We start from the raw sequence: 25,189 nt of genomic DNA on the forward strand, positions 1-25,189 counted from the left end.
GGTGGATGCTCAACCAACTGAGCCACCCAGGTGCCCATGACTACCTTTTTTTTCTTTTTTCTTTTTTTTTTAACTTTATTTATTTTGAGAGAGAGAACATGAGCACAAATGGGAGAGAGGGACAGGGGTGGGGAGAGAGAGAGAGAGAGAGAGAGAGAGAGAGAGAGAGAGAGAGAGAGAAAGAAAGAAAGAGAGAATCTTAAGCAGACTCCACACTCAGTGAGGAGCCCGACGCAGGGCCTGAACTCATGAACCATCAGATCATGACCTGAACCAAAGTCAAGAGCCAGACGCTTAACTGACTGAGCTACCCAGGTGCCCTAGACTATAGCTTTTTAAAAGAGATTTACCATCTATTTTTGATTGTGAAAATAAGTCTTGCTGAGTTAGAAAATTTGGAGATTATATTGAAAAGAAGGAAAAAAATTCCTGTAACCCCATTGCCCAGCAATAGGGACTGTTAACATTTTGGTGAAATTTGGGGAGGAGTATAAAAATAAAAACAAATCAGTCAAATCAGATTTGTTTTGGTGACAGAATTGAGATTGAATTGTATCCGATTTAAAATTGGCATGTTTTTCCAACACGTAACTCTCATAATCAGCCTAGATGGTGAGATGTAGAGGTTGTGCTGAGTGATCACCGTGCATGACGTTGCTATTTAGCCGCGGGTCCTGGTCCAGCCAGTATAGCAGGGTGGTGAGATGTGTACATTCCCTTCTGAGGATGAGGGTTTCTGGGAGTGAGTCTCTGACTCCTTCCTGCTCCCTGTTGGGGTGACTGCCTGGCATAGGAATGGGGGAAAGCAGTGTTCCACCACGCTTAAGACAGGCCTCAGCCTGCCCTCCGGCACCTCATGGCCTCCTTGGTGAGACATCCAGAGACCAGGGTAAGGAAGGATCGAGCTGGAGTAGGCCTTGGAAAAGGTGGCCCTCAGGTGAGTAAGCGGGAGTCCCCGAGCGCCTGGCCACCAGTGCTCCACAGTGGAGTCGGGCAATGTCACGGAATCCTTGAGAGGCAGTAGGCAGGCCCTTCCTTTCCCTGGACCACGGGGAATGACTTTGACTCACCCCTAGCCGAACGACAGAGACCTTGCCCATTACCAATGGCCAGGCATGCTCTCCAAATGGGAGGTGAGTGAACACTCAGGATTAAGTATCAGTTTTAAAGTCGACAGTGTCCACTGCCTAGCACAGGCCTGGGCCCAAAGAAAGTGCTTGATATACATGTAGGCAGACTGTTGACTAAGGATTTCCAGGAGTAATGATATCACTGCATTCCTGTCAAAATTCCAAATTTGTCGTCAAACCTGTATTTTAGAAATCCTACTGGAGAGAGAATCATGCTTCGACAGTTTGCATTTTATTTATTTAGTCTTACTTTCCACTAGTTAAATACAGTATCACTAGACTCCTACCTGGTGTAGGCGGCAGCTGTGGGTGGAAGAGGTTAACAGTGGACTAAGTCAAGATCTGTATTTAAATCTTTGCCCCTTACTTGGGCAAAGGCGCTTGACCTCTCTGAACCACGGTTTCTTCTCCTAGAAAATGGCCATGGGGCACCTGGGTGGCGCAGTCGGTTAAGCGTCAGACTTCAGCCAGGTCACGATCTCGCGGTCCGTGAGTTCGAGCCCCGCGTCGGGCTCTGGGCTGATGGCTCAGAGCCTGGAGCCTGTTTCCGATTCTGTGTCTCCCTCTCTCTCTGTCCCTCCCCTGTTCATGCTCTGTCTCTCTGTCCCAAAAATAAATAAACTTTGAAAAAAAAAAAAAAGAAAGAAAATGGCCATGACTCAGTGCTTGGTATTAATTCACATGCAGTAAATATCTGTGCCTTCCTTTATCCTTTCATGTGTTGAGAGGCAGTCGAAGTGGAGAAGTGGGTGTAGACTCTGTATCCCATACATAAGCCCTCCGTGACCCTGAGCTTGTGACCAGTTAAAGTCAAGGTCACCTTCCGAGCTACACCCTGCCCCCAGCCTCCCCAGGCGCACATAGTTGGGAGCCCTCCACTCTCTTTCATAGCTTCCTTGGTGGCCATTAGCTTGGAGGCAGTCATTTATGATTCTACACAATAAAAATGAGTTGGGGGTTGGGCTTGATCAGGCCAGTGAAGTCAGAGTAGAGGCCAGCCTTCAGAATCAAAGGCATCATGATACAGCGAACAGAGCGCTGGATGTGGGCAAGGACCTAGGTTCGTGTCTTGAGTCTGAAGTTTAGAAAACCTGTTTCACTTCTTTATGAAATAATCCCCTCCTTCACCAAGCGATTTATATAGAAATACCTAAGGTCCTTCCTAAACTTGATGCTATTATAAAAACATAAGGCATTTTGAAGAATCCTTACGGCTGCAGCCCAAAGGTCTAGTTTGTACACGGCCACTACCTAGGTGCCCTTGGCCATGTGACCGAGCCACTCAGAGCCGGTCTCTGCCCCACCAAGTGCACGTTGTGGGCTGGGTGGTGGCCGAGACCGAAGATGAAGGTTCTGTAGTTTGGGATGTGGTCACTGAAGGCTTGCGAGGCACTCTTTAGCAATAGGTTTGACCAGACAAGCTGTTTTGTGTTTCTCATAGGAGGAGCAAATATGACATCCTCATGGAGAAGCTCTCGGGTGTGCTGAGCACACGGAGTAACCAGATGGAGACCCTGGGCAGGCTGAGAGAAGAGCTGGTAAGTGCCCGGGGCCGCCTGTGCTCTGGGCTGGACTGAACTGTGCCACAGCCTGGACATCTTTGTTTAGTGTACCTTGATGGTGGCTTGTAATCAGCCCTGTTCACAGACTTAACCGTCCTTAACCTTGAAGCGAGTGGGATCTTCCTTTGTTCCACAGAAGGAAAAAGTGCCCAGGCCTTCATCGAAGGCCTTCCTGCCCTAGGCTGGCTCCCATTTTCCCCAGGGTTTGCTCGAGGCCCTGCGGTATAAGTTCGTGTGGAATGGTGGACCTGGGCACTTAGGGGTGCTTCTGTGAGCACACTTCTAATTCCATCACACTGGTTTAATACTGAAATGATAGTGTGACGGCACGGGGAGAGAAGTGCTTACCCACCGGCCTAGTCTCTGGGCCCCGCGGTAGAGGTGGGGGGAGGAGGAAAGCACGGAGGGGGCATGTGGCCCCCAGGCTGATTCGAACAGTGTTCGGCGGAGCCAGCATTAGACGGGGGAGAGAAACAAATTGCCCTGCCGGTTAGACAGCGGAACTTACAACCTGAAGTTTAAAGTCAGCCTGTTTGGGTCATAGTGATTAGCCCACAAAGGACCGTGATTTGGAATCTGATTATCAATATCAGGGTTGGGGCGCCTGGGTGGCTCAGTAGGTTAAGCATCCAACTGTGGATTTCAGCTCGGGTCATAATCTCGTGGTTCGTGGGATCGAGCCCCGTGTTGGGCTTCATGCTGAGCTTGGAGCCTGCTTGGGATTCTCTCTCCCTCTCTCTCTGCCCCTCCCTGTCCCTCAAAATAAATAAGCATTAAAAAAAACAAAAAACAATAATCCTTGCTCCTCACCTCCTGCATTGGTGAGTGGAGCCCTCATCTCTGATTCCGTCATAGAGGGAAATGGGCCTCTTTATGCTAGATCTCCTCTACGCCCGAGCCCCTCATTTGTTCATTTATTTATTTAGAGCTAGAGAGAGCACACGAGCAAGGAAGGGCAGAGGGAGAGAGAATCTTAAGCAGGTTCCATGCCCGACACAGAGCTCGATCTCCTACTCCCGACTGAGATCATGACCTGAGCAGAAATCAGGAGTCAGATGCTTAACTGAGCCACACAGGCCCCCATGCCCAAGTCTCTTTGAGGCAGAGCTTAGGAACTGAGGCCTGGGGGTCAGATTTGGCCTATATGTTGTTAAAAGTACATTTGACCTGGCATTTTTTTTTTTTTTTTTAAACTGAGATTTCACAGACAAATCTAAGTTCCTTGCTTCCTTTGACATATCAGAGGCTCCGTCAAGCCTGGGCCTGCAGTCTCTCCTGATGGCAGTCAGCTAGAGCCAACTGTGCGCTGGCCAGCCCCCCCTCCGCCCACCCCCGCCAGCCCCTTCCTTCCTGCCACCTCTCAGACACCAGGCCCTTGTCATTTGTCATTACATGTGCACTGCTGTTTGTGGTAAGAAATATTTTTCGGTATCTGAGTCTCCATGAAGAGTGGAAAATGAAAGAAAAATACGTCTTTCTCTTGAGAGATCCTAGTAGAAATGAAGAAAATCCCTATTTAATAAACAAACCTCTGCCCACATTGTTCCTCATATTTCTTGTCCAGCAGACATCGGTGATTGAAACCCTCCGCCCTGCTGGGTCACTCGGGCGTGCGGAGACCGGGCAGGTCGGGTCCCAGGTCAGCACTGCGGACTAAGTGATACGAGTGGACTGTCACAGGGCGCTGTTCTCTTATTCCTCCAGCAGATACTTTAGTGAATGTCTGCTTTGAGTCAGGACTGTGTCCTGTACTTCGATGACAAAAACTAGTGAGGATGACAGGTCTCCCACTGTCGTGGAGCAGTCTCACTGGAGAGGCAGACGTGCGAACACATGCTCAGGCTCGAAGGCACCTCGCAAGGACGCGCTTGCTTCAGGGAGCTGGGAGAGGCTTTATAGAGCAAGTTGCAGCTGAGCTGGGCTGTGAAGAAGTGTTCCCAAAGTAGACAGACAAGAAATGGCAACTCGGGCACGGGAGGGTGGCTCCAGCAGGTTGTTAGAGGCGCAGTAACCGAGCCGGCACCGGGCGGCAGTGTGCTCAGGCAGGAGGAGCGACAATGTGGCTGGAGCGCTAAGAAAGGTCTAGAGCACCGGGCTGAGGGGCTGGTTTGTGGCCTTCGGCCTCGTAAACCGCCGGTGGCAATTCAGAGACGGAGAAGTTACGAGGAGGAAAGAGTGTTTATAGGAAATGAACCTGGCAGAGGAAGAGAGATTGGAGGTGTGAGTGGCAAGGTGGATGCTGTTGACTCTGGCCGGGGGTGATGACCGCTAGAAGGGAGATGTTTTGGAGAGGAGCTGGCTGGGCGGAGTGAGCGCCTGAGGCCAGGACATGGAGGTGAGTGAAAGGGAAGGAGTCTTGCTGTCCGGCTTGAGTAATGGCTCCTCATTGAAGCCGATGGGGCTGGAGGGCAGGCTCCCGAGAGCAGGGACCGGGGACCAGCGACCGTGCCTGTTTGTTCACTGCTGAAGCCCCACCAGGCGGACGCTGCCTGGCCCATGGTAGGCGCTCAGTAAGTATTTGTGGAATGAGTGTCTGAATAAAGTAGGGAGTTCAGAAGGAGGAACACGTTTGCACGAGGACGAGGCGCATGACAAATTTGATGTTAGGATTTACTGAGTGTGACGGTCTTCTGGGACTTTGACTTAGTGATGTCTCATCGGCAGCCGGAAACAGGGTCAGAGGAAGCGGAGCAGGATTTGGTGAATAATTAGCCAACACGTGAGGTTGATGCCATGAATAGGCATGCTGTCCTTTGGGGGGAGTGGGGGAGGCTCACACTGCCTCTTTCCCTTGTTGCTGGGCAGATTGTGCGAGACCCTGATGGCAGACCCCCCGGAGGGCAGGACTCCATCATCCTCTCCCGCGCTTGGGATCGTCCAGGACGTAGGACCCTATGTTAGGGGCTGGGGTTTGATGGATGAGCTTCCGTAGGGTCTTTCCATGATGCCGAGGGCACAGCTAGATTAACAAGAGATCCCATTTACAAGCCGGTGGCTTCGGATGAGCCATATGTGAGTCATCTGTAATTCCTTGATAGCCGTATGTCCTCCTGCCCGAGGGCTGGGGCACTGGCTGCTCTGAGAGTTGATCACATATGTGGTGGCGGCAGCCCGCAGACATTTCGCTCCCTCTCTCTCCCCCAGAGAGTAAGAGGAAACCCGTAAGACTCCACTAAAGGCTCTTAGTGGTAAGTGCCTCCTGTCATTCAGCCCATGGCCTACAGCAGCCGGAACTGGCCTCATGACTCCAGGGGTGGCCAAGTCAGTGCTCGTCGCAGCCAGGATGGATTTATGAACAAATGAAACAGGCCGAGTGTAAAAAATGTTTTTGCTCTCGGTATGGATTCAAGAAATATGTAACCCTCCTGGTAACTACTGTAGAAGAAGACAGCACATAACTGGTGACCTTCAACTCCAATGTACCAGAGGCTGATGGGGCCACCGTGCATGGGCCTGCCTGTCGTGGCTCCCTCTGACTGCTGCTCTGAGGAACCCCAGTCCTAGGATTTGTTGCTGGATTTTTTTTCTAGGAGAAGCTAGAACCTGCTTCGTATATATACATATATATATATACACACACGTATATATGTTTGTATATGTTTATATGATATATATACACACAAACATGCATATGTATGAAATCTCTCACTTTCCAATGTTGGCAAGTAAATCAGTTACTTTCAAAAACATGCAGATGGAAAAGCATGGCCTGCACTGGAGGCTGCACATCAGTAACCCGTGCAGTTGGGGACACGTAGGGTCATTATGGGCACGTTGCCTTGCAGAGTTGTGAGCGGTGGGGCGCACGTGATCATCCTCACGTTATGGAAACTTCACTGATAGACTACAATTTTCTTTCTCCTGAATCTTTTTTTCTGTTTGTTCCATTGCCTGTGAGAGGTGTGTGTGTGTGTGTGTGTGTGTTAATGATGCACTTCCTTGGTTAGAAAACCAAACCACTGAAAAAGTATACAGCGAAAAGCCTCCTGGCTCTGCTCCCATCTGCCTCACTCCCACCCCTATGTATCCATTTATAGAATCATCCACACCTTCTTCTCTTCCCTTGACAGCATAGCTTGGAGTCTTTCCTCATTAGCCCCTCCAGTGTTTCGTCGCTGAAGATAATCGGTTAACTCAGGTCCTGAGCCTGTGTTCGTTCACATGACTTTAGTGGTCGCAAACGCCGTGCTCGTATCTGATGGCAGCTCTTAAATTGTGTGTTGGCAGGGGCTGTGCGAAAGGACGTTTAAGCGGCTGTACCAGTACATGCTGAATGCTGGCCTCGCGAAGGTGGTGTCTCTCCCCTTACAAGAGATTCACCCTGAGTGTGGACCTTGTAAGACAAAGAAAGGTAAAGAGTCTCCGCCTCTGTTCCCTTGGCTGCGCAGACGGCTTTCTCTTCTCCCCTCCAAGCTCCAGCCTTTCTGTGTCACTACGTTTGGCCTTGCGGTGGGAGGACTTCACGTATTTGGTCGAGTCTTCATTCCTCAGTGCCTGACTTAGGATCTCCTGTAGCAAAAGTGCTCAGGAAATGTTTGCTGGATGAAAGCAACCCTAAGGGCCCGCACCCATCTCCGTGTCGGTGTCCCTCCAACATCTCTGCTCCGTGGCGTCCAAAATCAAGTTCGTGTTTTCCTTCTTACGCTAAGCCACTGTTCATTCCGGCATTTGGAAGTCCCTCAGCTGTGTTGCATGATCTCATTCTGTAGCCCTCGCGAGGTAGGTGGTAGGGTCACCTTTTAGGTGTAAGAAAATAAAACTTCAGAGGTGCTAGTAACTTACAAAAGGTTGAGCAATCATAAGTGACAGATGTGGGATTTGAGCCTTCCAAGAGAATTAAACTAAGGACAAGAGACTGTAAAACTTTAAAAACCTTCCTTAGTGCTTTATTTTTCTCTATCCTTGATTTTTACACCATGCTGTTCCTGACCAACCGAAGTCATTTAAAGAGCCGAGGGTCAGAGCGTTCAGTGAAAGATGATAGATGGAGTATACTCACGTATCTGCACTCTCCCCAAACTCCTCCCTAGTGACAACAAGGGATAGAAAAGGACTAAACCAGCAGGTACAAAGAGGCTAGGGCAGGAACGACAGCACAGAGTCAACAGTATTCTGGTGCTCGAGGCAGATGAACACGTGGTAACAGACTGAGCGGCCTGGGGAACCTGAACGCCTGTGTATGGCAGGAGCCAAGGATTGATGCCTCCGCACCCGAAATTAACTAAAAATGTGGAGATCCCAGGTACCCTTGAGCACAAGTTTGGATGGTGCCAGAGACGAGGGGGTTGGTTGGCAGCGTGTGCAAGAAGCCGCCGCTTCCCCAGGTCCCCTCCCTTACTTTGCATGGCCGGGGTAGACGTCCTTTCCCACACAAGTCTGGGCTTATCTCAGGATAAGATGCATGAGAGCGTCTCTGGGCTCGCAGACCCAGCCGGGGACAGGGTGCCGTGCTGGCAATGGGACACAAAAAGGTGAGGGTCCCCTCACTGCAGTCCCCCCATGTGGCTCCTGAACATTGGCGGCCAGACTTACCGTCCCCTAGGCCGGAGGCTGGAGGCTGCTTTCCTGCAGAGACCGACCTGTCCGGGAAACGTCCTCCAGATGCTGAAATCTAGGGGTATCCCAGCAACACAGCGGGCCCCTGCCCGCTCACCGTTCCTGGAACCCCACACCATGACAGCCTCTCCCCTGCTCCTCCTCACCCTGCACGACATCCAGAACACAGGCTCCAGGCAGCAACTGAATACTTCCCTGAACATCTGAGAACTGTAACAGGAATGTAAGAGAGACAAATGGGGAACTAGGAACAAAGTGAGGAGCAGAGGAAAGCCTGGAAGGACTTGCAGAGAGGAGGTGTCGCATCTGTGAAAACACAGCGAGAAGCTGTAAAGGGGGGACGGACGGAAGATAAAAAAGAGCTGTTGGAAATAGAAGAAATCCGCTTATCGCAATGAAAGAGTTAGCGGGAGGGAAGGTGGTAAGATAAAGTTGAGAAGGATCTCCGAAACCCAAAAGAGGCGGGAAGTAGAGCTCAGTTGAAAACAAGATGCTAAGCCTCGAAGGTCCGACAGCCCGCACGACGGGCTCACAGTGGGGGAGACGGAATGTGGGCAGGGGAGGAGAGGGGAGGAGGTGATGAGAAATGACACAAGGGATTCTCCTAGATCTGCAGCACGGAGGTTCTAGAGCAAGAGACCTATCAGGTGCCTAGCATGAAGAACATAACAGAAACCCACACCAACACCCACCATCCCGGAACTTGAGAAACCCAGAGCCAAAGAGCCTCCACGGAGGAGACGTCAGACTTCCCGGGAGTCACCGAAGCTGGGCGGCCTTGGAGCAGTGCTTTCCTTCTGCAGGGAATGGACTTTCAGTCTGGAGTTCCTTTATTCAGCTTTTGCATCGATGCGCTGTGAAAATCAGGAATCTGAAACCGCTCGTCTCCCATGTTCCCTTTCAGGAAGCTGCAGGAGGATGCCCACCATCAAACAGCAGACTGAAACAAGAGGCGGGGAAAATGGGGTCCAGGGAGTGAGGAGACCAGGAGAAACATGGGAAGGTGGTGAAGGGAAGTCACCATGACCGGCACGAGGGCAGCCCGTCCACAGGGGAGCAGGAGAAGGGGGCTCCAGGAGGGACGGAAGTCCACGCAAAGGATCAGTTGCCCGGTGGTTGTGAATGTGTTTAGAGAAGGTTGTATGTCGGCAGAGAGTCTGCATGTGAATTAGTGACAGGTACGCAGAAAACCAAGCCAGTGGGAAAAAATGAAGTTATTAATTCCAGGAAAACCAAAAGGCATATGAGAAAAAAAGGTTGGGGCCTGTAAGCTTGACTTTGTGGGCAACCTATCAGTCACTGCCCACCCTAACTGGCTCCCTGTATCTGAGAAAAGTCTCAGATGGGGAGAGGAGATGGGAACACACCGATATTATCATCCAACAGGTGAATAAACCAGGGAAGGAGCCCCCAGGGGCGTAGGGGAAGCTCCTACAGGGCACCTCCCCTTTGAGTCCCTTCAGTGCCGAGTGCACACGTGACTGGTTGGATGCCTGGCATCCCTCTTCTCGGGAACGGGTGGGCGGCATCAGCCTTTTCAGGAGGAAGAACACCGGGAAGTACTGCTGGGTCCTGTGGCAGGGACAAAAGTCCCAGGCTTAAGTGCATTTGACTCGAAGTGGGATTATCTGAATGCTTAAAATAGTCATTGCCTGTGGGTCTGTTAATCTTTTTTTTTTTTTTTTTAATTTTAGAGTGTAAGCGGGGGAGAGGGGCAGAGGAAGAGAATTTTTTTTTTAATGTTTATTTATTTTGAGAGAAGGAGCATGCACACACATATATACACACGTGGGGGAGGGGCAGAGAGGAAGAGAGACAGAGCCCAACATGGGGCTCGATCTCACAAACCACAAGATCATGACCTGAGCCAAAATCAAGAGCCTGATGCTTAACCGACTAAGCCACTCAGGTGCACCCCCTCTTTTTAATTTGAGAAAGAAACTGCATGTGAGTCGGGGGGAAAGGAGTAGAGGGAGAAAGGATCTTAAGCAGGCTCCAGGCTCAGCATGAAGCCTGACTCAGGGCTCAATCCCATGACCCTGGGATCATGACCTGAGCCTAAATCAAGAGTCAGATGCTCAACTGACTAAGCCACCCAGGCGCCCCAAGAGAGAGAATCTTTTTTTTTTTAATTAATTTATTTTAATTTTGAGAAAGAGAGAACACGAATAGGGGAGGGGCAGAGAGATAGAGAGAGAGAATCTGGAGCAGGCTCATTGCCGTCAGCACTGAGCCCAATGTGGGGCTCGAACTCACAAACCATGAGATCATGACCTGAGCTGAAATCAAGAGTCAGATGCTCAACCAGCTGAGCCACCTAGGCGCCCCGAGAGAAAGAGAATCTTGAGCAGGCTCCATACTCAGCATTGGAGCCCAACTCAGGGCCGAATCCCATGACCCTGGGATTATGATCTGAGCCAAAATCAAGGCTCAGACACTCAATGACTCAGCCATCTAAGCGCCCTTAATCATCTTTATTTCCTGATTTCTTGCAACGAAGACATTAAAAATAAACAGACTGGATTGATTATATTTTTAAAGTAGAGAAACTAAGAAGGAAATGCCCTTAAATAACCTTTCTTGCTGGGCGGGCAGCCACGGAGCAAAGCTTCTCCCAGGCTTGAGGTCCCTGGAAATTCAAGCCAGCCGCTTGCAACTGAGACACCTGAGTGAACTTTGATGTAAGACAGCCCTGGGTCAGAATTCTTATTTTGTCACTTCCTGTTGGGGTGACTGTCAGCAAATTTTGACCTCTCTGTACCTCAGTTTCCTCAGCAGGGTTTTCTGGAGATCATAATACAACTTTCCAGAGTGTCATGGGGCTGCCAGAAAACCGTGCACACACAGCAGGGGCCACAGAATGGTAACGGCCACATGTAGCAATGTATTTTGCTTGGCTCACGGCATGTGTTTTCATTGGGTAGGTTACCAGTCTTTTAAAAATCAGAAATTGCACCTAAGAAGTCAGCCTTTCAACTTGCCTGCACAAATGAAATTAGGCAACGTGAAACTGCATTTCTTTAATAGTAAAGGGTCAGGCCCCATTCCCCAAGGACACCCCGCTTCCTGCTATGTAGCCCATAGCCAGCTTCACTCTGGTATGTCATCGACCTGACCCTGGAAGGTGTGTCTGTGGTCGGGGTTTTCTTGAGGCCTGGTGCTGGGACTAGAAGCTTCCGAGACTGGGTACTGATGGTAATGATGGCTTTGGCTCCTTCTGCAGGTTTAAGTGGGCAGGCACCTAAGACAATGATGATTGGAAATTTTAGATTGTCACCCACAAGCACGGTGAGCCCATTCTGACTGTCCAGGGGGCTCATCTCTCCCCGGTGGGCTTGTCACCCACCTTCTGCTGCTCAGGCTTATCAACTGGGTTCCCCTGACTTCCTCTGTCACACTGTGATTTGGTTGTTTGTGTGACTTTTTTCCAAACTAAGTAGCTTCTTGAGAGCAGCCACCACGCTCCTCACATCCCTTCTATCCTTGAGACCCGTGCAGGGTCTGCTTGGAACAGAGTAGGGCTAAGCAAATGCTTAGCAAATTTAATTTAATTAGGTACCACTTCAGTTACTTTCCTTGGGCAGGAGACAAGGGATGAAGGCACAGTTTTAGTCTTTTTTGCCTTGTGCGTCATCCCACTTTGCAGAATTAATATAAACCTTCCCTCTAAGGCATTAGGGAGCAGACAAGACTTAATAAGTAAAGATGAGGGATTACTTCGTGTAAATTTACAGGTGTGCTTGGATATATACGAGTTGTTTCTAAAAGCTGTAAATAGTTTGGATTTCACATATTTCAAATACATTACAGTAAGCTTCAGTGATCTGCTTTGCAGAAAGGTGGGGTGGGGTGGGGGGAAGTCTGGGTAATGAAAACAATCACCCTGAACTGATCTGTTTTGCAAATTTGGATTATAGTCTTCAAGAGTGGACTAGTCAGACTGTATTTATTCAGTTGGGCTGAGAACAAAAGGGAAGAGAAAGAGAAGTTAATGGCGTGATCCTTCATAAAATAATGGCAACTGGAAGCAGTTGACAGAAGGCGTGCGCCGCCCCCCCCCCCCCCCCCCCCCCCCCCCCGGGGCTAATGATGGAGGCGGTCAGTCAGCCGGTTTTCCAGGTTGGGTGATGAGGCGGGTCCAGCATTGAAGAGGATGGGGGAGGGGCCCTAGCATCTGTATCACCCTGTTCGTGATGTAGACGCTTCCCATAGCTATTAACCCAGGGCCCTTAAAAAATAAGGAACAAGTTCAACAAGACCGCAGGACACGAGATCAGTATACAAAAAATCAGTTGTATTTCCATTCATTGATAACAGGCAACCCAAAAATGAAATCAAGAAAACAGTTCTCCCATCAGCATCAAAAAGAATAAAATACTTGGGAATACACTCAAGCAAAACAAGCATAAAAACATATACTCTGAGAATGACAAAACATTGTTGACCGAAATTTCAGATCTAAGCAAGAGGGAAAACCTCCCTTGTTCACGGATCTGGAGAGGTAGCCTAGTTCAGATGGCTGCACTCCCCGAATTAGCAGAACCCCAGCTGACCTATGTGTAAACATTGCCAAGCTAATCCAAAGTTCATCTGGAATTGCAAGGTGCCCGGAAAGTTAATCCTGGGAAACAAGAATCGAACACTGTGGGAAGACTCACACTTCCCAATTTCGAAACCACTATAAAGCAGCAATAATCAAGCCAACACGGTACCGGCACAAAGATAGAGACCACAGAGTAGAGCCGACAGTCCGGAGGTACACCTACACATCGATGGTCGGCTGATGTTCAACAAGGGCTGCAAAACCATTCAATGGAGAAAGAAGCCATTCACAAGAGGCCATTACAGCGTGATTCCATTTTGATGAAAGTTCAGGATAGGGAATCTGGAAGGAGATTAATAAGTGCTTAGGGCCACGGGGTGGCCACACAGGGGTGCCAGCGGCTACAAGGTTTGAGGCAGTGAGGACGTTCTAAAACGGCCTGGTGACAGGTTGACAGGTGCACGTACCTGGGAATACACTACATCACCACCGACTTGTACGCTTCGCACGGTGAATGGAGTGGAATAGGAATTGTAGCTCAATAAAGCTGTTAAGAATTAAAGTAAAACCAGCAAACACTTGTAACAGGGTACAGCAAACTTAAGATCATTCAAATGGCACAAGGCGACATTTAAAAAGTTCTAGTAGGGGGCGCCTGGGTGGCGCAGTCGGTTAAGCGTCCGACTTCAGCCAGGTCACGATCTCGCGGTCCGTGAGTTCGAGCCCCGCGTCAGGCTCTGGGCTGATGGCTCGGAGCCTGGAGCCTGTTTCCGATTCTGTGTCTCCCTCTCTCTCTGCCCCTCCCCCGTTCATGCTCTGTCTCTCTCTGTCCCAAAAATAAATAAATAAATAAAACGTTGAAAAAAATAAAAAGTTCTAGTAGGATTCAGGTATACAAGCTAAGAAAAAAGAGAAATGAGCCATATCAAGAAGGATTAACACACAATAAAATAAAGGTTTAAAAGAGTTTTGGAACCAGGAGAGTAGAATTAAAAAGAACAAAGATCAGAAACACAGAAAGGATAAAAGGTGAGCATAAACATGAAAAGAATAGAAGAAGGTTGTCAGGGCCGAGTTTAAAGCCTAGCAAATTAGTGGTGCTGGGGGAAAACCAGTTAAATCGGTTAAAAATAGCAAGATCTCTTTAAGTTAAAAGTGACAAAGTTGATCCAAGGATGCTAGCTAAAAAATGAAGGGTAATTACTCTCAGTAATATTTCTGATAAATGAAAGAAACAGACACTTTATGGCAAAAGCGATTAAAGGCAAGAACCTCAAAGAGTAGGAGTAAAACACCCCAGTGGCATAATTCCAGGCTGCATTCCTGCTGTCCAGGAGGGAACTTGTACTGAAGCCTGCTGACCATGAGGGAATGTTCCGTCAACCTCCCTGAGCAGGAAAACGTGCCTGTCCAGGCTGTGCTAGGGGAGGGGGAGGCTGGTGGCAAGTGGAAGGGGAGTGGGGCAGGGGGAGAATTCTGGAGAATCGGACTGGGGCAGATGGCAGTCGATGTGCCAGAGATGTGGGGAGGGCCTGGCCAGGTTCTTTGGGCTTGCAAGAGCCCAGAGGCCAGTGCAAGGACTTGTGAGCTCGTGACTGGCCGCACGGGTGACCAGCTGGCCACAGGTTGGCGGGGGGCCAGTAAAGTGACTGAGATGTGTCTGTGCTGAGCGCCTGGCTCAGAGCCCTCAAGAAAAGTGCACGGTTTACCCCAGCCCTTTCCATCTGTGGGTCTCTAAGAACTTTGGGGGCCTAACCGAGTCCATCACTAACTCAGCCCAAGGGCTTGAGAGGTGGTCCCTACCCTGGGTATTTAATGGTGGCTCTGGAACTCTCTCAACTGAGGACATTTCTACAGTGTCCTGAAGTTCGTGAGCCCTCTGTATGCATGTATGTGATTGTCCGTGCCCTTGTTACCTTGTACAGTTAGCAAGGGAAACCTTAGATCCTGTGGGCTTATCTTAGGGCGTGAAAAAGAAGGCACCAGGGGAGATTCTGCCGTTTTGTAATCCCATCCTGTTAGTCTTGGAGCCAGGAGAGAGATGGGAAAGCCATCCAGATAACATGTCAGGCTCTATGCCAAGTGTTCGCACTGTGTTCTGATCCTTTTGGCCACCCCATCGTGCGGGTGCCCTCTTCTTTTTCTTCCCTTCGCTGATCAGAAAACCAGAGGGCAGATCCCTTGCCTCAGGTCCTAGAGCTGGGTTCTGTGGGGGGGTTGAGCACAGAAGGTGCGAGTCTGTAACCAGGGCCCTCTGCTGCCTCCCTGACAGATGACAGGGGTGACCGGATGGGCGGTGGAAGCTGGCAGGCAGGGGCGGGGCTGAAGGTGGGGCCAGCCGAGGACAGCTGTCCCAGGGGCAGGAGAGTCGGGAGATGTGGACTATCCCTGCGGACCATCTTCTCTCCAGTCCGTCTTCCACATCCACCGTGGAAATAACTTCGAGTCATGCCTACGGAATAAAAGCAAATATGCATAGAAAGTGAAAACTACAATATCCATCGCTTGGCCTGGAAGCCTTTTGCAGTCTGTCTTCCCCTTCAGTCCCGCCCTCCCACCACCCCTGCCCGCCTCGGTGCCTCTGCCCGTGCCTTCCTCCCGCCTCGACAACTGCGTATCCTCTAGCGTCCCGCTTTGGGGCCACCCTCGGTACCTCCTCCCCCTACGCCGCCTGGCCCCACATGCCTCCCCGCTCCCCAGCATCGTGCATGCGGGCGGTAGAGCCCTGCCTCATAGCTTCTTTCTCTGTAGTCACTGAGCACTTAGCGTGTTTAGGGGTGAAGCTGAACACCTTACCTGCATTTACTCCTGTAGTCCTTCTCAGCAGGTCAGTCTAGACATGCCGTTAGAAGTGTGCCCATTTTATAGATGAGGAGCCGGAGGCTCAGAGAGGTTAGCAGATTGCCCAGGGAGAATCAGACAGAACTGAAATCCGGGCTTGTGTTGAACCCTCAGCAGACGGCCCACCTGCGCTCTCCAGCCTCTGTCTCAGACGCCACCCTCTGCAGGGCAGGAACCCTGCCGTCTTCATCCTCATGTGTTCTGGGCCCAACGCACAGCAGGTGCCTGAAATTGAATTCGAGCCCCCAGGCAATCTCCTGGTATTTTCGGCCCGGGTGATGGGCTATGACCCTTGGTCCTCAGAAGCTGTGTTTTCCTAAGGTTGCTGTAGTGATAATAGTAATAAAAGCGGGAGCAAGTGCCGCCTGCTTGTGTGCCCGGTGCGGTCCTGGCGAGAAAGATCCTGTTCCTGTCCCCATTTACTAGTGAACGGCCCGAGGCACAGACTGGTCTTCTCCCTTCACCATGGTTATCCAGCTGGTGAGTGGCAGAGGCAGGTTCTCACCAGAGGGAGACTCCAGAGCCCGTGTTTCTAACCCATCCCATCACCCTGGCATGTGGGCAGCAGCACCCCCTTCCGCCACTGAGTGCAGCCCTGGACTCTTTGTGTCCCCTGGGCGTGCTTCTCATTTCAGTGTCTGGACTACCTGAATGACTCCCGAGCACTGACCAGCCTAGGCCCGTCCAGGGGTGCGTGCGTGTGCGTGCGTGCGTGGGAGGTGAGACAGGAGCAAAGCACTGAATTTGCATACCTCCCCCTGGCTTACTGTCCCTTCACTGGTGACTCTTCCAGAGCACGTCTGTCCTGGTGCTCGTTCGTTCCCATCTTGCTCTTGCTTTCTCCCGGGTTAACCACTTGGCGAGCAGCGCTCTGCCCCGTGGCCAGGTGAGATCTTCCCTGGGGGTGTGAGAAACACAGGCTGTTGGTTCCACTTCGTAGCAGCTTGGGGCTTTCCTTTACAGTGAGCGGTGTTTTCTGATAGAAATTGGAAGTTCTAGCCCAGCCGGGTTGCCTAGTGTGGAAGAAAGGCCACTTTCTAGGTCCAAGACGTCCAATTGGGTCCCTTGACCCCTCTGAGCCTCAGTTTCCTTTTTCATGGAATGGTAGTGGTTACTTGCAGAATCCACACGACGATTCAGATAGCATCTGAAACCACCTCCCGCAGTGCCTGGTGCATCCCGGATGCTCAGTAAGGATTCCTCCCTCCCGCCTTCTTTTCTGGGTCTTCAGGATGTCTAAGTGAAGCCATTCTTTCTTCATGCCAAGGCAAGCCCATCTGGGTCTTTGACACAAAAGAACAGTGTGATTGGTTTGTGTTGAACTGCTGACATTGGTGCACACTGTGTCTTTAAGATGCCCGAAACTCCTCATGCTTGACTGCGTGTGCAGTGATCTGGCTGGCTCTCTCTCTCTCTCCTGCCTTCCGTTCCCGGGAAGTAAGCCCCGCACCCAGGGATCGGCGGTTGCCATTAACAGACCCGTGACTTCTCCGCTAGAGTGTTTAGTCACTGAGGCGGCCGCTCAGATGGCGTGACGGGCGCTACTCACGCTGTGTGCGTGTGCTGACCGGGGTCTCACTCTGGCCCCTTCTGCTGTGGCTTCTGCTGACTTACGGTCTGGAACAGGCTGCTAAGAATTTGCCTTAAAAATAGGCAAATGTGAGCTGAAGGGACTTCAATACTAAAAATTGACATTTTGAGGCTGTTTAAGTTCCAGAGCTATGGGAAAGGTGTATGAGGCTGCTGCAGTCACGAGCCACAGACCACACCGTGTGGCATCCTTCACCTGCCTTACCTCTTGCAATTCTCCCCACCGCCCCCTGAGGCTAGACGTTCTCCTTAGCCTTAGTTTACAGGCAAGTCCGTTGAAGCTGAGGGAAGTCACCCAGTTTGCTCAGGTTTGCACACCGGCTCTGGAAGAAGAGTCCAGATTCTTTTCTTTTTTTTCCTTTTTAATGTTTATTGATTTTTGAGAGAGAGAGACAGAGTGCAAGTGGGGAAGGGGCAGGGAGAGAGGGAGACACGGAATCGGAAGCAGGCTCCAGGCCCTGAGCTGTCGGCACAGAGCCCGACACGGGGCTTGAACTTGCGAACCGCAAGATCGGGACCTGCGCCAAAGTTGGACGCTCAAACAACTGAGCCACCCAGGCGCGCCAAGAGTCCAGATCCTTAACCACCATGCACGCTACCTGTCTAACACGAAATTTTCCAAAGTAAGGGTACATTTGACACAGCATGGGGAAATGGATGTGTTTCTGCGATCAGTGTTTTGAGAAAGACCAGAGACAGACAGCTTGGGGTTTGCTTGTCTGATGTCTCCAGAAGAAAGTCAGTGCAGTTGGGCTTCATGGCAGGGAAATGAGCTGTGCTTTGAGGGTTAGGTAGAGCTGCAGACCCCGTGGCCCGAAACCTCACCGGCAGCCATGTGAACGTGTCACGCCTGGCCTTCCAGAAGCACGCTGGGCCCCGTCTGAGATGCCCGAGCCGCCCCACCACTCAGGGTGTGCCGGAGACTCTCCCTGTATCATGGGGCTCACGGGGACCGTCAGCCTCAGCTTGTCGTGAGTTCGTAACAGCCGTGACACAGGACTGGCCCTCAGCACGGGCTGGCTGGCCGTAGGGTTGACTGCTGTGTTCCAGCCTCTGCACAGACGTCCTCCCCAGTCATCCTTACACCAACATATGACGTACAGAACGCCAGCCTCTCATTTTGCTGAGCTTCACACGAAGAGCTACACTAAGTCCTTCCTCCCGAGTCCCGGACACGGGAGGTTGTAGGGCTGAGACGGGCCCACGGCTGCCCGACCCGGGAGCCCAGGTTCGCCCCGATGCTCCTCTGAAGGTCTGGCCGCCCTGGCTGGCAGCGGAGACGTCAGCGGGGCCGTTTGGACCAGGCCATGATGGGACGGACATCAAGTGGCATAGAAGCAGAGGTGAGCACAGGTGGCGACTTGATGCTGTGAGGAGCGGAGGCTGGGAAGGCTGAGCGGGGTTTTCCCTCTTCACCCTTCACCCTTGGAGAGCTGTCCTTCGTGTTGTTGTTTTAAAAAAAAAAAAAAAAAAAAACCTTAAAAATGTTGAGCGTGGAGCCCAATGCAGGGCTTGAACTTGCCACCCTGAGATCAAGACCGGGGCTGAGATCAAGGAGTTGGGTGCTTCAGCGACTGAGCCACCTGGCCGCCCTCCTTCTTCACCCTTTGGGTTCCCCGAGTGCGTAGTAGTGTTTCTCCTCCTCCACTTGCGCCGATGTCGAGCACTGCTCTGTGTGTCTTTTCTTGGCCGATTAACCTCGTGAGGAAGTTAGAACCGGATGGAAGGAATAACGCCAGGCTGTTGCTGAGACGTGCTGGCCTGCCCGAGTGCCACATTGGACCGTCGCTCCCGCAGAAGCCAACGTCCCTGGCCTCGGGTCACCCGCCTTTCTTGGTCACATGGGTGTCTTTGAATTAGGGGCCGTATGTTGCCCAAGGTTTGGGCCCCGGGCTCGGAAAGCAGACTGATAAATCCCGGTTCCTCCCTTGCTAAGGGGTGGGAGTTTGGGCAAATGCCTTAGCTCCAGCTGTTCTCAAGTGTGAAACAGAATGGTAGCAGCCACCTCCCACGGCCGTGATGAGGGCCAGCTCGTGTGACACGTGGAGAGCTTGTGTTGGCGTCTGAGGAACGGGAGCAGCTTTATCGGGAGCAGTAGGTCACTCTGGGCACCGTCTGAGGGGCGAGGTGGGGGTTGAGGGGGTTGGGAGGGGGCTTGGGGAGAGGTCGGGGGGAGGACCCAGTGGGGAGTGACTCCGTGGTTGGTGGGCTGGTCACAGGTGCCTCCCTCTGCGGCCGCGAGAAGGAAACCCGCACGGAGCACCCAGTTCTGGTCACCTGAGCCTTGAAATAATTTTCAGCCATACACATGGGCGCAAGGGGTCCCCCTCGTCGCCATGGTTCCCCTCCTGGTTGTTTTAGGCTCCCGTCCTGGGAGGGAGAAGTGGAGGGGGAGGGCAGGGCAGGCACCCCGAGCCATGGGCAAAGCTGTAGGCAACAGGAGAACCTCGGAGGGCCTGGCAGGTGCGGAGGAAGCCGAGGCTTAAGGAAGCCAGTGCTGTGATGTCATGTTTCTTCTGTTGAAAAGTCACGAACGAGGGATTTTCTGTCACTGTGAGAAGTACAGGCCAATTAGCACGAGGCCAGGCTGCCCTCACTTCTGTGTCCATTTGCCCCAGGCCTGCCCACCCCCCTGAAGGGTTCTGGTGGGTCCGCCATGGCCAGACCCTCCTCTGAGGGTAAATCTGATGAGTTCAAGGCCCTGAGACGCACTACTGTTTGTGAATGACACCTGTAGGCCACGTGCTGTGTCCCCCCATGATAATCCCCTGCCCCAGCTGGGGTGGTCGTACCTGACCTTGCTCCGAGGTCAGTCTGCAGTGCTCGGTGTGGGCATGCCACACCCCACAGGAAGGCCCTCAGGGGCCGCAGCTCCTGCACAAGAGGCGCTGGGTGGCAGAGGCCAGTTTTATTGTCGCCCCTCCTTGCCCCGGTACCCAGGATTGTGCTCCTCGGTGGCCCAGTGGAGAAACCATCTGTATCCCTGATGTGATAATTACTGCAGATTTGGTGACTGAAGACAGCATTTTCTTTATTATTTTAGTTTTTACTTCTATTATTATTATTTTATAATTCTGGAGGTCTGAAATGGGTGTCCTTGGGCCACAGCTGTGATGTTGGTAGGGCTTTGTTCCTTCCAGAGGTGCTAGGCGAGAATCCATTTCCCGTGGCCATTTCCAGTTTCTAGAGGCCCCGTGCATTCCTTGGCCTCGCCCTCCCTTCCTCCATCTTCACAGCCAGCAGCCTAGCATCCCCCAGTCTCTCGCTCTGATCCTTCTGCCTCTCTCTTTAAGGACTCTGACACGGGACCCGCCCAGATTCTCCAGTATAAGCAACTAACTGCGACCCCTGCAGCAAAAAGCCTTAACTCAGTCACACCTGCAAGTCCCTTTTGCCACAGAAGGGAACATACTCACAGGTTCCGGGTGTCAGGGCGTGGACATCCTCAAGGGGCCCTTATTCTGCCTGCACACTCCTGTGTCACAGGACGTCTTAGTGCTGGATCATTTCTTCTGCTTTGGAGGCCTGTGACACCTGAGTAACTTTGCACCTATCGTTTACAAGCTCTGGGGAGCTTGGGCAAGTCGTGTAATCCTCTGAACCTCAGTCTCTCCATCTGTAAAATGCCTCCCCGGATTGTCAGGATCGAATGAGTGAGTTTGCACTAGCAAAGTGTTAAGATGTTTTTGCTTTTCCCTGTACCTGCCTCTCGGTCCAGCCGTAGGCAACACTTATTACGTCGTGCTTCTGGGGGCGGCGTCTAGGCGCACTGTGGTGGTGTGAGGGCAGGCGCTGGTGCACAGAGTGGTGGCTTGTCCGTGTGCTGCCACTCAGCCCCTCATCACCGTTTCTGTCACTCGGAAAAGCTAGCTCATAACGAGTGCTGTGTGGACCTCTTCGTCTCGGCAGCTTTCGCCTCTTTTTGAGTTATTTTCTTGGAATAAATTCCCACTCTTGGAGTCTTCGGTGAAAGGCCTCCAGCAGTGTTCTCAGAGGCTGCTAGGACCCGTTTACGTGGCTGCCACACCTTACTGTCTGTGGGTGTCCGCTTTAGAAGGAACAAAAACAGCTTTCATTCTTGAAGCAATACGGCTTGTGTGCCAGGCACCGTGCAGTTGCTGGACAGGCAGGCCCGCTTCCTCTTGTCACAGAGCAAACGCGACCAGGAGAGGGCTGCTACTGTTTCTTTAACAGCCTGACACAGTGCCTCATTATCCTCCTCATTTGCATGTCTTTGTTTCCTAATTATATTGAAAACAGAAAGCGGTTTTATGGAGGAAACTTTCAGGTCTCGTGCCCCAGGATGTGCAGTTTTAAATGTTCCCAGCTCGATGCTGCATACAGCCTTTCTTGGGTCTCTGTCCCAGCGGGGCACCGCCACCCCCACCCCCGTCCCCAGCAGTGTTGTGCTCATTGCTGGAAAACATGCCACGTTACGTTCCCAGGGACGGACGTCATGGTGCGCTGCCTCAGGCTGCTGAAGGAATTTAAACGGAAGGTCGAGGACGACCACGACCAGGACGACGATGAGGACGAGGAGGTCATCTCCAAGGGAGTACCCCCGGTGGACATCGTGTACGAGCGGGACATGCTCACGCAGACCTACGAACTCAGTAAGTCCCGTTCCCATGCCTGCTTGCGTGCGGCTCGAACCCCAGGAGTCGAGGGGTGTGTTGCCCACGTGTTGAGAGAGGGCTCCGCTGTGGAGCGTGTGAAGCGGCAGGGAGTCCTGGGGCTCCCTTGAAGGGTTAGGCTTTGGGTCCGATTGGAGCGTGAATCGTTGCTGTGTAGAGCATTAGCAAGGTCTCTGAGCCTCAGTTCCCATCCGTAAAATGGGGAGATGACGGTCACCCTAGCACGCGAATGAGGAGCAGAATGAAAACGCCGGCGTCGGGCCTGCCGTGTGGGAAGCGCTCAGGAAATGAGCAAAGGTTTGAGGGCTACCTGCCATCTTCTCAAATTGGTCTGAGTTGCTGCAGTCTGGTGGCACCTCCCCCCCGACTCCTCACCCTTTCCCCGGACCCCCAAAAATCCACGGAAGACAGCGGTAACCCAGAGCCGTAGACGGTGTGGCCGCTCGTCCCGTGGGGAGGACAGAGGAGAAGGTGCGGTGGCCACGGGACCAGCAGCTCATACGAAGCCACGTTGGCGAATCGGTACGGCCTTTTCAAGGGGACTTTTGGTCATTTTTATCAACTCTTAATATCACTCTGAATGGGTTCCTCAGAACACGGTTTGGGAAAAGCTGCCCGTAACCCTTCTGTGGCTCCTTTGAGCATGTTAGTAGTTCAACATGGGAACGCATCTCAGCCCCCTCTTTCCTGATGTTTATTTTCACGCACACACAACACAGCAAGAGCACCGTTATCCAGACGGCTTGTACCTGGCAGCGTGAGCTATGCGATGCAGCAGGAGGTGGAGGGGCGCTGTTCTGAACAGAGTTTTCCCACAAAGCCTGCCCTGTGGTTTGTGCACTTCACTGGGGGAGGGGGGTTCCCTGCCGCCACCCCTACCCCCCCGCCTCCCAGGCTCCATCCTGGGATTCCCAGTCCAGAGCCGTTGAGTAGATTTATTTTTTATTTTTGTATTTCCTATGTATGTATGTATGTATGTATGTATGTATGTATGAATGAGAGCATGAGCAAGGGAGAGGGGCAGAAGGAGGAGAGAGAGAGAGAGAGAGAGAGAGAGAGAGAGAGAGAGAGAGAGACCCAGGCAGGCTCCACACTCAGCCCAGAGCCCGATGCAGGGCTCAATCCCACGACCAGAGCCAAAAGCAAAAGTGAGACTCGCAACCGCCTGAGCCACACAGGCGCCCCCATTGAGTACACTTAAAAGGGCTTCTTAGAGGCAGCGACGGTCACAGCACCGAGCAGTGACAGCATGTAGCAGGGCAGGAGCTGACAAACTAGAGGGGGCAGATAGTGCAGCCCGGTTGTCTGCCGTCGCGTGCTGCAGGGCCCAACAGCGTCACCCCCTCCCTGGCCGGCTGGCGGGCGGCTGTCACGGACGGCACAGTAATCGGTATTCCTCATGCCTCTGAGTTGGAGTCTGCGTCTGCCGACAGAGCCAGGGAGATGAAACGAGTTCTTAATTAAAAACCATTTTTTGAAAAAGGATCTTTTTCATTTGTCTGGAAAAGCTCCCCGCTGCCGGGCACAAGCGGGAACTGCCGGAGCTGAGGACGGCGGCGGCGGGCCACTGGCCATGTGCTGTCCTAACGCGGGGGAGCCCGGTGGCACTGAAACGTTAGCTGTTGGAAGTGGCTGGCGCTCAGAGGTGCCGGGGAGGCGAGGTCGAGAGGAGACACAGGGTTTATTCTGCCCGTGGGCTCTGCTGCGCTGACCGCTCTGTGCTGAACTGGGGCGGTGGGAGCGGACTGGCCTCAGGCACAAGGCTGTGGTTCACACATCCTGTCCTTCCCTGCAGTTGAGCGCAGAGGCACGAAAGGAATTTCCCAAGCTGAAATCCGAGCGGCTATGAACGTGGGAAAGCTGGAGGCGAGAATGCTGTGTCGTCTTCTTCAGAGATTTAAGGTTGTCAAGGTAACATCGTGAGCCATCCGCACGCTTCATTGTCTTCGGGCGTGCGCACGGTGTGACAGTGAGGGGCCGACTCAGCCGGGCCGAGGACGCGTGGCCTGCGTCTCTGCCACCAGGGCCTGCCCGGGGGCGTGGCGTGTCTCCCAACCCCCTGACTTGGTTTCTGTTGGCTTTCACTTGTTAAAAACCGGATGAACCTTCAGCACTGATAAGTCAGTAGAAGACGTGACCCCGTGGGGAGCACAGCCGCGCAGGGACTCCCAGGAAGCTGGCTAGCCCCCCACTGCCCTTTCAGACAGGGTGGGTGCTGTCCAGGGGCCCCAGCCCCCACTCAGGCCTCCCTCTCTCTTGTCACTCTCCTGGCTCCTGGGGACATACGTGTCTGCTGGTCCCCTTTTGGAATTCACACCTGCCCTCCAGGCCTTATCCTTCACTCTCTTCTTGCCAACAATGTGACCATTTTGTTGGAAGGCAGTCGAGTTCATGATCGCAGAGCATTTAGTATGGCCCTTGGCATGTGGTTGGCATGTAGAAGATGTTGCTTTTCCGGCCGTTAAGGGCCCAGGAGAGCCCCTTTCCCCCGTCCTGAAGATACGGGTGAGTGTGGGTTGGTGATGACCTCATCCTCCGTCCCAGAGGCAGGGACTGCATGGGGCTGGCGACCTCCAGTCTGTGACAGCGGTTCTGAGCCCTCAAATTCTGCGTAGCCAACACTCACTGCTCGCTAACCATTTCCTGTGGGCCTAGTCTGGTGCCAGGCACCGGGGAGATGGGGAGGGCCAAGGTAGGCCCCACCCTCAAGGAGTTCACGGTCCCGTAGAGCAGATACACATTCAGGGCTGCGGTTTGGAAACCTATCTCCGACAGGCCTGTGGAAACGGCACCTGAGGGACGGCCAGACAGGCGGACGGCGACGGAGCGTCAGCTGGGCGGACGTGGGGCCTGGGTGGTGACAGGGGAGGTGCGGGAAGGATCAGGAGATAGATACCGCAGCCCCCCGCTCTCCCGTGTGCCCGAGTATGGCAGCGCCCCCCAGATGCGATTCAACCCGTCTCCTCCCCACCAGGGTTTCATGGAGGATGAGGGCCGGCAGCGGACCACCAAGTACATCTCGTGCGTATTTGCAGAAGAGAGCGATCTCAGCCGGCAGTACAAGAGAGAAAAGGCCCGAAGCAAGCTGCTGACCACAGTGAGCTTGGCCTCGGTGCAGGAGGAGTCCCTCCTGCCCGAGGTGGAGGACAGCTTCCTCTCCGACTCAGACAGCGAAGAGGAGCGCGGCAGCAGCAGCAAGAGGAAAGGCAGAGTGTCCCAGGGCGACGGGAGAGCCTGCTTCGGCGCCGGTCTCGGGACCCAGCCTCATCACTCCACCCCAGCGAAGGGTACGGGGTGCTCTCGGGCCGCGGGGAGGGGCCTCCGTCTGAGCTG

General features: G+C 52.6%; 1 protein-coding gene across 2 annotated transcripts in view; it reads left to right on the forward strand.

Annotated features, from left to right (window-relative positions):
• Positions 1-25,189, forward strand: part of GTF3C1 (general transcription factor IIIC subunit 1) — a 75,525-nt gene that overhangs the window by 10,873 nt on the left and 39,463 nt on the right. For both annotated transcript variants that reach the window (XM_045047781.1, XM_011290562.4), the window contains exons 5-9: positions 2,572-2,668; positions 6,920-7,043; positions 21,668-21,835; positions 23,652-23,767; positions 24,831-25,143. In XM_045047781.1, coding sequence (XP_044903716.1) covers positions 2,572-2,668; positions 6,920-7,043; positions 21,668-21,835; positions 23,652-23,767; positions 24,831-25,143 — 818 coding nt within the window. The remainder of the gene's footprint in view (positions 1-2,571; positions 2,669-6,919; positions 7,044-21,667; positions 21,836-23,651; positions 23,768-24,830; positions 25,144-25,189) is intronic.

The sequence above is a fragment of the Felis catus genome, chromosome E3, assembly GCF_018350175.1.
Source record: "Felis catus isolate Fca126 chromosome E3, F.catus_Fca126_mat1.0, whole genome shotgun sequence".
Lineage (NCBI taxonomy): Eukaryota > Metazoa > Chordata > Mammalia > Carnivora > Felidae > Felis > Felis catus.